General features: G+C 35.2%; 1 protein-coding gene across 1 annotated transcript; it reads right to left on the minus strand.

The window, feature by feature from the left end:
* Nucleotides 1-5,155: 5,155 nt before the first annotated feature.
* On the minus strand, nucleotides 5,156-7,532 carry LOC137732754 (uncharacterized). Its single transcript, XM_088688313.1, has 4 exons — nucleotides 6,987-7,532; nucleotides 6,600-6,707; nucleotides 6,444-6,497; nucleotides 5,156-5,658 (listed from the first exon to the last, which is right to left on the minus strand). Exons 1-4 carry the CDS (start codon nucleotides 6,989-6,991, stop codon nucleotides 5,427-5,429), a joined length of 399 nt encoding a protein of 132 aa, XP_088544439.1. The 5' UTR covers nucleotides 6,992-7,532; the 3' UTR covers nucleotides 5,156-5,426.
* Between the last annotated feature and the right edge of the window lie 7,095 nt (nucleotides 7,533-14,627).

A 14,627-nucleotide genomic window follows, 5' to 3' on the forward strand; every position in this document is an offset into this window, starting at 1 on the left:
GAAGAGTTAAGCCACACAATAGACAACTTAAAAAATGTGTAATTTCTTAATATTTTAGTTCAAATGACAACTTGAGCGTGTCCTACATCATCTTACTTGAAGAGCTAATTAACATCGCTTAATTTTTAATTTTTTTTAGTATATCGATATATTTTTACACTAAGAAGATGGAGAGTTCGGTTAAGTCACACAATGAGCAATCTAATTTAGTATCGAATTCGTCATCCACGAGATTCGAACTTAAGATCTCTCACTTTTAAGCGAAGAGGAATATCACTAGACCGTAGTACTGAGTTGTCTTAATTTTCAATTTAAAATCATTACTTTAGGATATGTTTCATGGGGCATGGCATGAGGATTTAATTAAAGCTTAATATTGGTTTGGTAAATGGAAGTCATATTTCTCTAGAGGATTTGCCATTTCGAAATCATGAAACCACAAGTTCCAACTGTGGCGAGTGACAACTGACATAAACACCCTCCTCATCGTCATCCCTGAATAATAGTTAATTATATATAAACGTACAAAAGATCGTCTAATAGTCTATTTCATTAGCATAAAAAGCTTCAAATTTAAGTAATTCATTTAGGAGATGTTTCATGGGGGCTTTGGCACACGGATTTGATTAAAGCTTCATATTGGTTGGGTTAATGGAAGTCATGTTTCTCTAGAAGGATGTGCCCTTTCAAGATCATGAAACCATGATTCCAGTTGAGGCGAGTGGCAACCGGCAAGAAGACACTCCTCATCGTCGTCCCTGCATAATAGTTAATCTATATGCGATAGTTTGATCACCCAAGGAGTTTTATGCAAGAGTAATGCTAGGTAGACTAAAATTGTAGATTAAATTTATAAATTAAATGATGTGTCACCAATAAGAAATAAACACATGAATCAACACTTAAGTAATAATCTAATTATCAACTTCATGTCATTTAGTTTACAAAATATAGTCAATACATTTAGTCTCTATAGCATTACCCTTTATGAAAAATGAAAAATGAAAGCACAATAATTTATTTATTTTTCTTAAAAGGGGTACAACTGGTGGCAAACCATGGTTATCCACCCCTTCTGGGGGCTGGGAAGACTTACAGAGGCATTTTAGCCTCCCTTGACCACAAGTCTGGCTTCCACACTAGCAACGAGTTTTAAATCCAAGACCTCCAGTTTTTAATTTGAAGGAAGCCTCGCAATCCATCATTTACCACTGGACCACTAGTTCGTGGTTGAAAGCGCAGTATAATTCAAACGGTAACTTTGTTAATTTTTCAAGAGTGACTACAAAATAAAAAATTCTGGTCAACGTGTAATTAGAACAAAAAATGAAAGAGAATAAAGAAAAATTTTAAATGAAAAGATTACTAGCATTCCTAACACCTAAATAGGCCTTGCCAAGTTTTATTCTTAAAATAAAAACTCTTAAATTAATCCAAACTTTAAACTTGTCCAAATGCCAAAAACAAAAAACTTTAAACTCGTCCTTGAGATCTTACTCAAATGACATTTAAACTTTGTACATGCAGAATTTGATCATACGTTATTCCCGATGAAGATTTGTGTATAGGTGGATAAAGGTGTTTTTTACTTATTAGATTGTATGCTTTACATAACAAAATCTCATAAAAATCTCAGCTACTTCTTTATAAAGCACAAAAATTATTTATTGTTGCAGTCCTATTAAATTAAAAATGTGATTATGAAAATCTTAGTGTATTAAGAAATATCTTTGAATATTTTCTTTAGTAGTTAATATCTTATTAGAGTTGTAATTCTTAAAAGGGTAAGGAATTAACCTTCCTTACTACTATAAATAAAGACACAATGGGGTGAAACAGAACACACCTCATAATTACACATCTCACTCTTCTCTCTCAATGTGTCGCGCCCTCTCTCTATGGTCTCCATAAGTGTTCAGTAAATTATGCCTACAACATGTTATCAGCACGCTCTTGACGATGCGCTAAAGAGAGTTTTGATCTTCAATCAGAGGAGTATTACGTTTTAATCATTCTTTTTATGATTAAATTATTATTTTATTGATCTACATGCTATTGATTTAATTTAATTTTTTTGTGTTGAACGTGATACAACATATTGGAGATGCAATTCCGGCTTTCCGAGAAGGATCTTTCTACAAATTCAAAGACTTTTGTTGTTTTTTGCCAATTAGGAACACTTAAAATAAAGGAAGATATTTGAAATGACCATGAAACATGAAAGCATTCATCATGATGCATGAACCCCCTACATTTATATTTACCTTCCGTTGTATATTGTATATGTTTCATATATTTGTCAATATATCTATACATTTCATGCATTACACAATTATATTGCTATGTGGAATTTGTGAGTTAAAGCATATAAATAAATTAGAAGCAATTTGGGTTTTTCAAACCCTAGAAAATTCGAGGAAAAAAAAAACCAAAACTAGGATTTTTTTTTTTTACGGCACCGCACTACCGTGTCACCATGTCGGACCACCGCGCTGCCCTGAAGCCTAGCCGCGTGGGAAAACGGTGTCGTATTAACACCTGTACAAGGCACACAGCCCTTTGGGCTCGCTGCCTTGTTGGAAACCAACTAGACTTCGGCCTGGGTTGCATAACCTACGGGCCTGAAGCTCCGGTCCAACCCGAGCCTATAACCCACAAGCCTTTGGCTTGTTGGGCTTGCTATCGCCCCAGCCTCGCAGGCTAGGCTTGTCCCACGGTCCAAAAACCAAAGCCAGCTTGTGGCTGGGCTTTACGTGCATATCCCTGGGCTAGCTCCCGAACTGGGCCCTTACCCCCCACACTAGTTTTTGGGCCAAAAGCCAGCGGCCTTGCTGCTAGGCTGCCTAATTTCTCGGACCGTGGCCTACAGCCACATGTGGGCTACTTAGCAACCAAACCCGAGGCATAAAAGCCTATAGGTGTCACATCCCAGCCCGGGGTCCACCACATCCCGGGCTCGCTCCACCACCGTAGCACGATATTGTTCGCTTTGGACCCCAACCATGCCCTCACGGTTTTGTTTATGGGAACTCAGACGAGAACTTCCCAGTGGGTCACCCATCATGGGAGTGTTCTCGTGCGTTACTCGCTTAACTTTGGAGTTCCCATGGAACCCGAAGCCAGTGAGTTCCTAAAATGCCTCGTGCTAGGTAGGGATGAGAATATACATATAAGGATCACTCTCCTGGGCGATGTGGGATCTTATAATCCACCCCCCTTAGGGGCCCGATGTCCTCGTCGGCACACATGCGGCCAGGGTTAGGCTCTGATACCAAATTGTCACATCCCGGCCTAGGGTCCACCACATCCCAGGCCCGCTCCACCACCGTAGCAAGATATTGTCCGCTTTGGGCCCCGACCACGCCCTTACGGTTTTGTTTCTGGGAACTCAGACGAGAACTTCCCAGTGGGTCACCCATCATGGGAGTGCTCTCATGTGCTACTCGCTTAACTTCGGAGTTCCTATGGAACCCGAAGCCAGTGAGCTCCCAAAAGGCTTCGTGCTTGGTAGGGATGAGAATATACATATAAGGATCACTCCCTTGGGCGATGTGGGATCTTACACTAGGGCTTTGCCCTACTCACGACACCTAAGCCCAAATGCTATTGGGCTATGGTTTTTTGAATCCAATGCTAATTTTTGACATTTTAAATAATTTAAACCCGAATGTTATTATTAATTTTGCTTCCACGATCGATCCCGTTTGGTCCCGATCTATTAAATTAATTAAAAATGACCTGCAATCTAATAATCTGATAATTAATCCAAAATTATTGACCTGAAGATCACTTTTGGACATTATCGATTAAATAATTTATTTTTATACTTTGAACCGTTGACATCCTTTCGTAGTCCTGAAGAGCTCACACTTGAGTTCCCGAAGCAACTCAAATCGACTACACTTAAATCAACATATTGTATTATGTGTTCTTGCAGGAACCTCTCTTTTATGAACTAAATGTTGATAAACTAAATTGAACTTGTAGTTTCAAATTTGGTGCCTTTGAAACCCGAAGTTTTCTTAAAACAATACACCCATGAAAACCCGATGTTTTTCATGAAAACCATGTCTTAGAACTCGAATGTTGTAACCTTGATGCTTATGGATGATTCATTCCCATAACATCATTCACAATCTTGTTCCTTCCAATTCTGTGGATTGTCGAACCGTGATAAGTTCGATTTCCCTTATTTGGACGTTTCTAATAGAAACCACTTTATATGGGGTACAAGACATGAATCTCCACTTGACTATCAAGAAGTTGAGAAACCATTGAAGCCAACAATGGCATGGAAAAGTTGAATAAGCCTCTGCCATGATTTTCATTCGAAGACTTATGCCTGAAGCATTACCCACAGAAGTACCTCCTGAACGAGGATTCCTTGGCTCTTTGGCTCGCTCCTATGGACTATCTAATCATGAAAGACATTTCCTAAAGCACATCATGATTACGTCTATGAATGAGTACAATTCTAAAGTTTATAAATCCGATTGAATTTTGACTAGAGAATACTTTTCTTGTCCTTCCATGTTTCTAACCCGCTTCTGAAGCGGCAGTGTAGAAAGCAGAAGTTTACCAAATTCTGAGATCTGAGTACTACCAAAAATGTGAGAGAAAGGTATAGACCCAACTTTGATTGAAGTCTACTGAATGGTATAGACTTAGTTCGGTTGGAGTCTACCGAACGGTATAGACTCAGTTCAGCTAGAGTCTATTGAATGGCTTAACCTAGTTCGGTCAAAGCCTACCGAATGGTGGTGCCCTGCTTCGACAAGGTTGCATCGAAATGCATGCTCTACTTCGGTAGAGGTGCACCGAACGGTATTGCTCTGCTTTGGCAGAGGCCTACCGAACAGACCCCTCCACCTTCGGTTGGAGCCTACCAAATCCAATTTTGGGTATGTCTCTCTCACAATCGAATTTCGAGTTTGTTTTTACAACATATGGTAGAATCAAGGCGTGCCAAGGTTTGGCACTATGCCTGAAGCGTGCTCCTTGGCACCTAAGACCTAAAACTTCAAGAATAAGGGATAATATTCCTAAACCTTAACCCTGCAGAATCTATTTCCGTCTTGATGGAATAGATCATTGGTTATGCATCTGTTCGTGCCTCTACCAATGTTGTTGAGCAGTACCATTCTCGTAGTCAATATGTGAAACAAATTTTGCTCCACCGAACTTCGTTGGAAGAGTAGAATTTTGACATGGATGACCTTGTTGCCCGAATTCCCTCAGTAAACCATTTACTTTGTGAACATTTTTCCATGTTCTTGTATTCAAGTTTGTTGTTTATTTTCGTTATGGATAATCTTATTGATATTGTCCTCGAATACGAGTGAATTGAATCATGTTTCTTAAAACATGTACCCGAATTCAATTAAACTCCATGACAATGTCCATTTTCACTTTTGGGAAACGACCCACTAACTAAGCAATCTAATTGAAATCTGAATTCCGATATCAAAAGTCAAACTACAAATGCGCAACATGACCATAGAATCCAAGGGAGAAACTGCAGAGAAAGAAATAAAAAGACTTATGTCTATCTCCGGTATTGTAACCCCTAGCTTAGCAGACAAATTTTTCTTGAACACATTAAACTTGGGAGCTAAGTCCTTTGCAACAGGGCCACCATCAACACCAAATTCATTAAACCTACATATACATATGTGCCATCAACACAAAGGAACGTGATATTGTTTTAATTTTTAAACACATCAAAGTGCAACGAAATTTTTGACAATCTCAACAATAAGCCTAGCAAAGTCGTGCATAATTCTTGCAATATAGCATACAAACGAATACACATCAAGGTTGTAAATAATATGTAAAAGTTAAAACAATAGCAAAACCAATGGGTAAAGCACCCGAAGATACTGAAACTTAACAATATCAGGGTAGAAAACTCATGCGAGGAGGCTAACTTAATCTCAACATTGAAGACACTGAATACCACATTTATAACGAGAAATGCATTACCCTTAACATATTATCTAGCTTGTCAAAAAGGCTAACAATTTTTTGAACCTTCTCTGTAGCATTGAGACCAGGATCTTTTAAAGCAGCAGCTTCAAATCCAAAAAGGGCCGTTTCATAGTTTTCCAGATATCTGTTTACTTGAAATTAGAAACTTAATCTTATAATTGTACAAAACATGAGATATTGAGCAGTACTAAGGACCCAATCGGGTGGCATAATGTCTTTCTAAGACTCATGCAACCTATGTCAGTTCATACATCCTCCTATTTACTTAACAAAAGAAGAAAATAATATATAATTTATCATTACTGTTTCCTATTATCTCCACTTGTATTAGTACAACTCTATCTTTAACCTATCTAGATGCTGATTCATAGAAAAGAAAGATTGAAGAATCATCATCTACTTGAGAAACTTATAAGTACCAATTCCAGACAAAACACGAGAAAAACTGAGCTTACAGTGGCACGATTAAAATATAGGTCTGGATTGGACTACATTCTTTCATCCTTTTCCTGAGACGCAACATAAAACATTAGAACATCTTCTAACTGACAAAAGATCCATACTTACAAGAAATACATCACATAGACAACTGACTCTGCAGTAGTTCTTACTTTAAGCACTTACGGCATTTTGGTATGCCTTCAAAGATTGTAGAAGTTTGAAATGGTCCTAAGCTCCGGTCACAAAGAAACTTGTAAGACATGCATTTCCAAGATTGTCTGCCAATAAAGTTAGAAAAATTCAGTTAAACAAAATAAGCAATGATCTCCAAAAAATAACCAAAGAAATGAAACAAGGGATTAAGTGAATGAGTAGAAAATATTTATGCATGTACAAGATACCAGTCAAACTATGCTAATTGGAAGAAGGCTAGCAAACATCCAAGGTAAATGGCAAAGCAAACTAAGTGTTACATGCTATACAACTTATCAAGTATAAATCTTACTCAAATCCGAAGAATATAGAACTTTTTGAGATGGTTGATTATGAGATCTTACACCATGAATTGCCATCCTTGACATCAAGAGTTATGGCTTCCTTGGCATGTTGAATGCTTTCATCAACAAGTTATGCCTCATTGTCGGTACCTAGAAAAATGATGAAAATTAGGTAATCATAATGATGCACACATCATGAAAAACAACAGGAAAAACAAGTTGAGAGACAAAACGGTTGCCTTGAGCCATTTTCCTTTCAAGCATCAAAAGTTGACAAAGTATTTGCCTGTTTAGACCCTGCCTCCAAACGCAATGTATGTATCAATCATAAAACTTATAGTACAATGAATCGAGAGGTCACTGCAATAAAACTACAAAAATCTAATCAAGAATAACCTTGCTTAGGGAAAGATTAAAGTAGTTCTTGGCTGAAGATAGATATCATTTCTTCCGAATGCAGTTACCTAAACATAGCCAAGCATCTGCAAGACATGGATTCAACTTAGCCTGCATCGTCGTTTAATCTATTTCAGGAAGTGAACTGAAAGCATTACAAACATGCTTAACAACAGGAAGTCACAATGCATTCTTATAGCTTTTGAGAGATGATCCTTTGCTTCTTTTCTATAATTCGGTAAAACATCTAGTATCTTTCCCCTCAGATATTCGTATTTCGCATGTTTAGTCGAATGTTTTCTTTGCTCTGGTAAAAGATACAGTGTTTGAAACTTGAACTAATAAGATACAAATACAAATGCAACATAATAACAAAGGAATTATCAGTGACAACAATTCAAGAACACAATGTAGGCATTATCGAAATAACACTTTTATCGAATTCATCAACTTTTTAGTCTATTTCTTAAATTTTAAGCTTCTATGTGTACCAATGTAGTCCAAAATTGGAGCTTCAAAGTTGAAACGAGCATATCAACGAAAACCTACAAAAGAGAAAGGCACAAATTAGGTTTATAATAAAATGGCACTTAGGTCAGCTTCAAATGGAATTAACAGAGATTAAAACAAAATGGGTAAATGGAAAAATTACCAAGAGGAATGGAATCGAGGAGGTTGAGGGCAAGATCGGAATCGACGTTTAATTTGGAGATTTTGTCATTAGGGTCAGCTGGAAAGTAGGTGTCTCGGAGGAGGTAAAGAGCTTTGGCAGCTCTTATGGCTTTGGCCAGTGCGTCATCTTCCACTGCTCGACTGCTTATCGCTCAGACACAATCACATGCAGAGCCAACTATGAGAATGAGAAAGGACTCTCAGCTCCAAGTTGTTCTTCGGAGGAAACTTAAACGATGTCGTCTGGGTGAGGATAGGGGAGATTATGAGCTTGTGCTATGTGAAAATAAGCAGGAGGAGCACTCGGCTCTGAACGTGAGCGAGATAGAGTGAGAAAGGGCGAGATGAGAGAGAGGGGAGAGAGACCGAGTGAGCCAGAGGGAAGAGAGAGACAGATGGGTGGATAGCATCTGGACTCTTTTCCAATTAAACCGTAAAAAAACACCTATTTTTTTCAATTAAACCGCCAAAATTTTAACAATTGCGTGATGTAGTTATAAATTATGACATCGCGCAAAGTGCTTTTGCGCAACGATCAAATTATGGCATTGTGCAAGGTATTTTTTTTAAAATTATTATAAAATTTACTAAAAATTCACTTTACTCCCTTCAAACTAAATTTTTTTTTACATAAAGCCCACAATAATATATTTTTCTAAAAAAACCCAGACCCAAACTACAATAATAAATTTAAAACTACTTAATAAATATACATACCATTCAATTTCTTAAGTGTTATACATACAAAATAAATAAATTTAAATCTACTTAATAAATAAATAAATATACACACACACACCATTGAACTTGGTGGGATACGAATTCTACAAAACTAATTTCAACAATCCAACCGTCAAACTTGTTTGCATATGCTTCAAGATCGCATATGCAAAAAATCACAAAAAAACAAACATTTAGAGATCAAGTAATGGGACAAAACATTTCGACGATTATAAACGAAAAATCACGATTTAAGGGTTATTTTAACTCCGATTTTGATTATTTTTTATAGCTACACTCCTTGATCCTATATGAATACGATGAATGAATTCGATCTTCAATTTAAAATATTTACACTAGTGGATACTACAAAATCTTATGTTATACTTAATGAAAGTATAAATAACTCTTTAAGTGTTAGTAAATCTATTATTTTGATGGGATACGCATTCTACGAAACTATTTTCAATGATCTAACCGTCAAACTTATTTGTATATGCTTTGAGATTGCATACACCAAAAATCGAAAAAAAAGTAAACATTCAGATATCAAGTAATGGGACAAACCTTTTCGACGACTATAAATGAAAAATCTTGATTTAACGGTTATTTTAACTCCGATTTTGATGATTTTTTACAGCTACACTCTTTGATCCTATATGAATACAATAAACTAATTCGATCTTCAATTTAAAATATTTACACTAGTGGATACCACAAAATCTTATGTTATACTTAATGAAAGTATAAATATACTCTTAAATGTTAGTGAATCTATTGTTTTGATGGGATACACATTCTACAAAACTAGTTTCAACGATCCAACCATCAAAATTATTTGTATATGCTTCGATATTGCAAACGCCAAAAATCACAAAAAAAAAAACATTCAGATATCAAGTAACGGGACAAACCTTTTCGACGGCTATAAACGAAAAATCATGATTTAACGGTTATTTTAACTCCGATTTTGATGATATTTTACAGCTACACTCCTTGATCCTATATGAATACAATAAACTAATTTGAACATCAATTTAAAATATTTACACTAGTGGATACCACAAAAACTGATGTTATACTTAATGAAAGTATAAATAAACTCCAAGTGTTGGTGAATCAATTGTTTTGATGGCAAAGGCATTGTATGAATCTAACGATCCAACCGTCAAACTTGTTTGTATATGCTTCGAGATCGCATACGCCAAAAATCACAAAAAAACAAACATTCAGAGATTATGTAACGGGACAAACCTTTTCTACGGTTATAAACAAAAAAGCACCATTTAACGGTAGTTTTCACTCTGATTTTGATGATTTTTTTACAGCTACACTCCTTGATCCTATATGAATACAATGAACTAATTCGATCGTCAATTTAAAATATTTACACTAGTGGATATCACAAAATCTTATCTTATACTTAATGAAAGTATAAATAAACTCTTAAGTATTTGTGAATCTATTGTTTTGATGGGATATACATAGTACGAAACTAGTTTCAACGATCCAACCGTCAAACTTGTTTGTATATGCTTCAAGATCGCATAAGCCAAAAATCACAAAAAACAAACATTCAAATATCAAGTAACGGGACAAACCTTTTCGATGGCTATAAATGAAAAATCACGATTTAATTGTTGTTTTAACTCCGATTTTAATGATTTTTTTATAGCTACACTCTTCAACCTTATATGAATACAATGAACTAATTTGATCGTCAATTTAAAACATTTACACAAGTGAATATCACAAAAGAAAAAGGCAATGCAATAACCCCAAAAGAAAAAGAAAAAAAAAAACTTTGCACGACGTAGGTGCACCTGTGTCACGCAAAACAACTTTGCGCGATGAAGACCTACGTTGAGCAAAGTTTCCCCCCCCTCCCCTTTTGCTTATGAATACAAAATAACTAAATTAAAATCTACTTAGTAAATATATATACCATTGAACTTGATGGGATACGCATTCAACGAAATTAGTTTCAACGATCGAATAGTCAAACTTGTTTGTATATACTTCGAGATCACATATGCCAAAAATCGCAAAAAACAAACTTTCAGGGATCCAGTAACGGGACAAAACTTTTCGACGGTTATGAACTAAAAATCACGATTTAACGGTTATTTTAACTTCGATTTTGGATGCTTTTTTACAGCTACACTCCTTGATCCTATATGAATACAATGAACATATTCGATCGTCAATTTAAAATATCTACACGAGTGGATACCACAAAATCTTATGTTATACTTGATGAAAGTATAAATAAACACCAAGTGTTAGTGAATCTATTGTTTTGATGGGATATGCATTCTACGAAATTAGTTTCAACGATAGAACCGTCAAACTTGTTTGTATATACTTCGAGATCACATACGCCAAAAATTGTAACAAAAAACATTTAGTGATCAAGTAACGGGACAAAACTTTTTGACAGTTATAAACGAAAAATCAGGATTTAACGATAGTTTTAACGCCAATTTTGATGATTTTTTACAGTTATACTCCTTGATCCAATATGAATACAATGAACTAATTTGATCGTCAATTTAAAATATTTACACAAGTGGATACCACAAAATCTTATGTTACACTTAATGAAAGTATAAGTAAACTCGAAGTGTTAGTGAATCTAAGGTTTTGATAGGAAACGCATTGCACGAAACTAGTTTTAACGATCCAAACGTCAAACTTGTTTGTATATACTTTGAGATCGCATACGCCAAAAATAGCAAAAAACAAATATTCATTTATCAAGTAATGGGACAAACATTTTCGACGGCTATAAACGAAAAATCACGATTTAACGATAGTTTTAACTCTAATTTTGATGATTTTTTATAGCTACACTCCTTGATCCTATATGAATACATTGAACTAATTCGATCATCAATTTAAAATATTTACACTAGTGGATATCACAAAATCTTATGTTATACTTAATGAAAGTATATAAATAAACTCTAAGTATTAGTGAATCTATTGTTTTGATGGGATACGCATTGTATGAAACTAGTTTCAACGATCCAACTGTCAAACTTGTTTGTATATGCTTTGAGATCGCATACGCCAAAAATCGCAAAAAAAAAAATATTCAGATATCAAGTAACGGGACAAACCTTTTCCATGGCTATAAATGAAAAATCAAGATTTAACGGTTATTTTAACTCCGATTTTAATGATTTTTTTACATCTACACTCTTTAACCCTATATGAATACAATGAACTAATTCGAAGACATTTACACAAGTGGATACCACAAAAGAAAAAGGCAATGCAATAACCCTAAAAGAAAAGCAAAAAAAAAAAAAAAAAAAAAAAAAAAACTTTGCGTGACGTAGGTGCACATGCGTCGCGCAAAAACAGCTTTGTGTGATGTAGGTGTACCTACATCTCGCAAAGTTTTTATTTTTATTTTTATTTTTTATTTTATTTTTTAGTACAAAATAAATAAATTAAAATCTACTTAGTAAATATATATACCATTGAACTTGATGGGAAACACATTGTACAAAATTAGTTTCAACGATCCAACTGTCAAACTTGTTTGTATATATTTCGAGATCGCATTCGCCAAAAATTCCAAAAAACAAACATTCAGAGATCAAGTAACGGGACAAAACTTTTCAATGGTTACAAACGAATAATCACGATTTAACGGTAATTTTAACTCTGATTTTGATGATTTTTTATAGCTACATTCCTTGACCCTATATGAATACAACGAATGAATTCGATCTTCAATGTAAAATATTTACACTAGTAGATACCACAAAATCTTTATGTTATACTTAATGAAAGTATAAATAAACTCGAAGTGTTAGTGAAATTATCGTTTTGATGGTATACGTATTCTACGAAGCTAGTTTCAACAATCCAACCGTCAAACTTGTTTGTATATATTTCGAGATCGCATATGCCAAAAATCCAAAAAAACAAACATTCAGATATCAAGTAAGGGGACAAACATTTTCAACGGTTATAAACGAAAAATCACTATTTGAGTGTAGTTTTAACTTCGATTTTGATGATTTTTTATAGCTACACTCCTTGACCCTATATGAATACAATGAATGAATTCGATCTTCAATTTAAAATATTTACACTACTAGATACCACAATATCTTTATGTTATACTTAATGAAAGTATAAATAAACTCTAAGTGTTAGTGAAATTATCGTTTTGATGGGATACACATTCTACGAAACTAGTTGCAACGATCCAACCAGCAAACTTGTTTGTATATCAATCGAGATTGCATAAGCCAAAAATCGTAAAAAAACAAACATTTAGAGATCAAGTAACGGGACAAAACTTTTCGACGGTTATAAATAAAAAATCACGATTTAATGGTAGTTTTAACTCCAATGTTGATGATGTTTAACAATTACACTCCTTGACCCTATATGAATACAATGAATAAATTCAATCTTCAATTTAAAATATTTAAGCTAGTGGATATCACAAAATCTTTATGGATACCACAAAACAGCTTTGCGTGATGTAGGTACACATGCGTCACGCAAAACAGCTTTGCCAGCCTTCGTCACGCAAAGGCTGTTTGCATGACGTTTTGTGTTTTGCGTCACGCAAACATACTTTGCGTGACGAAATTTGCTTCGTCGTACAAGTTGATGTCGCACAATCATGTTTTTGTACTAGTGATAGGTGAGCATGTGCTATGCACGTGAGTGTGTGAGTTGGATGAGTGAGTGCTCCTCCAATGGCTATAAGTCACCCTCCATTTCCATTTCTTGTAAGCATCAATTCAGTTACACCTAAATCGAATCCAAAGAGCTACGACTCTGAGTTTCTCTGATCTCCATTATTTCATCCTCTTCGAGCAGAGATCATCATCTCATTGATTTTCTGCTTGAACAAATATAGCTTTGATACCTCCATTACCACACACACATATCATAAAACACGAACATGGCCTCAGAGCCAGGTTCATTGCTTTAATCTGGGTGTGAATCTATGATTTCTGTGTTCTTCAGCGAATCGCTTTCATCGAGCTTCATCGTTGTAAAATCGTGTTTTAAAAACCTATAAAAATCGAAGATCCGAGTCTAATATGACTGGATTAACGAGTTTTGAGCTTCACACTCCTGTTTTCAACGGTGAAAACTATGAATCCTAGAGAATCAGAATGCGAATCATCTTATGTCTCATGGACTTTGGGAGCTGTAGAAACTGGGTTTACCATCCCAGAATCATCTAAAGAAAGTGTTGTGGTAGTAGTTGATGAAAAGGAGAAGGGTGTGGCTATTGAAACTCCAACAAACTTTGGGAAAATTATAATGAAGGATGCTAAGGCTCTTGGTTGATCCAAGGAGTTGTGATCGGTCAAAATTTTCCCAAGATTTCCAATGAAGAAACCTTGGAGGGAGCTTGACACATCTTGCAACAAGAATTCATAGGTGATAAACAGGTTAGAAATGTGAAATTACAAAGGTTGCGCAAAGAATTTGAGTATATAGGATGAGAGATGATTAATATTTATATGCATACGATACTAAACTGTTTGACATTATGAATTAAATGAGAGGCTTCGGTGAAGAATTATCTAGGGAGAGAGTTGTCCATAAATTGCTTCTAAGTTTCCCTAGAAGTTATGATTCAATTTGTGCTGTGATTGAGCATTCAAAAGATATTGAAACTCTTGAAATCCAAGAAGTTGTAGCTTCTTTGAAGGGTTATGAACAAAGACTAGATATGCATGCTGAGAGCTCTACTAAGAAGGAATTTGCTAGTCTAAATGTTGGTTCTAAATTTCCAAAGCATAGTGGGTTCTCTGGTAATAAAAAATGAGGGAAGAATTGGAAGAACAAAGGGAAAGAGAGGGATAACAAAGCCAACTTTTCTCCTAAGCAGAATAATACTCATGATTCAAACAAAACAACTTGCAA

The sequence above is a fragment of the Pyrus communis genome, chromosome 16, assembly GCF_041283825.1.
Source record: "Pyrus communis isolate YQ-2024b chromosome 16, ASM4128382v1, whole genome shotgun sequence".
Taxonomy (NCBI): domain Eukaryota; kingdom Viridiplantae; phylum Streptophyta; class Magnoliopsida; order Rosales; family Rosaceae; genus Pyrus; species Pyrus communis.

Excerpts from the sequence above, each read along its gene's own strand:
- LOC137732754 (XM_088688313.1), bottom strand. Across the intron at positions 6,498-6,599 it reads AAATGCCGTAAGTGCTTAAA|GAAAAGGATGAAAGAATGTA; the intron begins GTAAGAACTACT and ends GTTGCGTCTCAG. Across the intron at positions 5,659-6,443 it reads TATATTTTAATCGTGCCACT|GTTTAATGAATTTGGTGTTG; the intron begins GTAAGCTCAGTT and ends ATGTATATGTAG.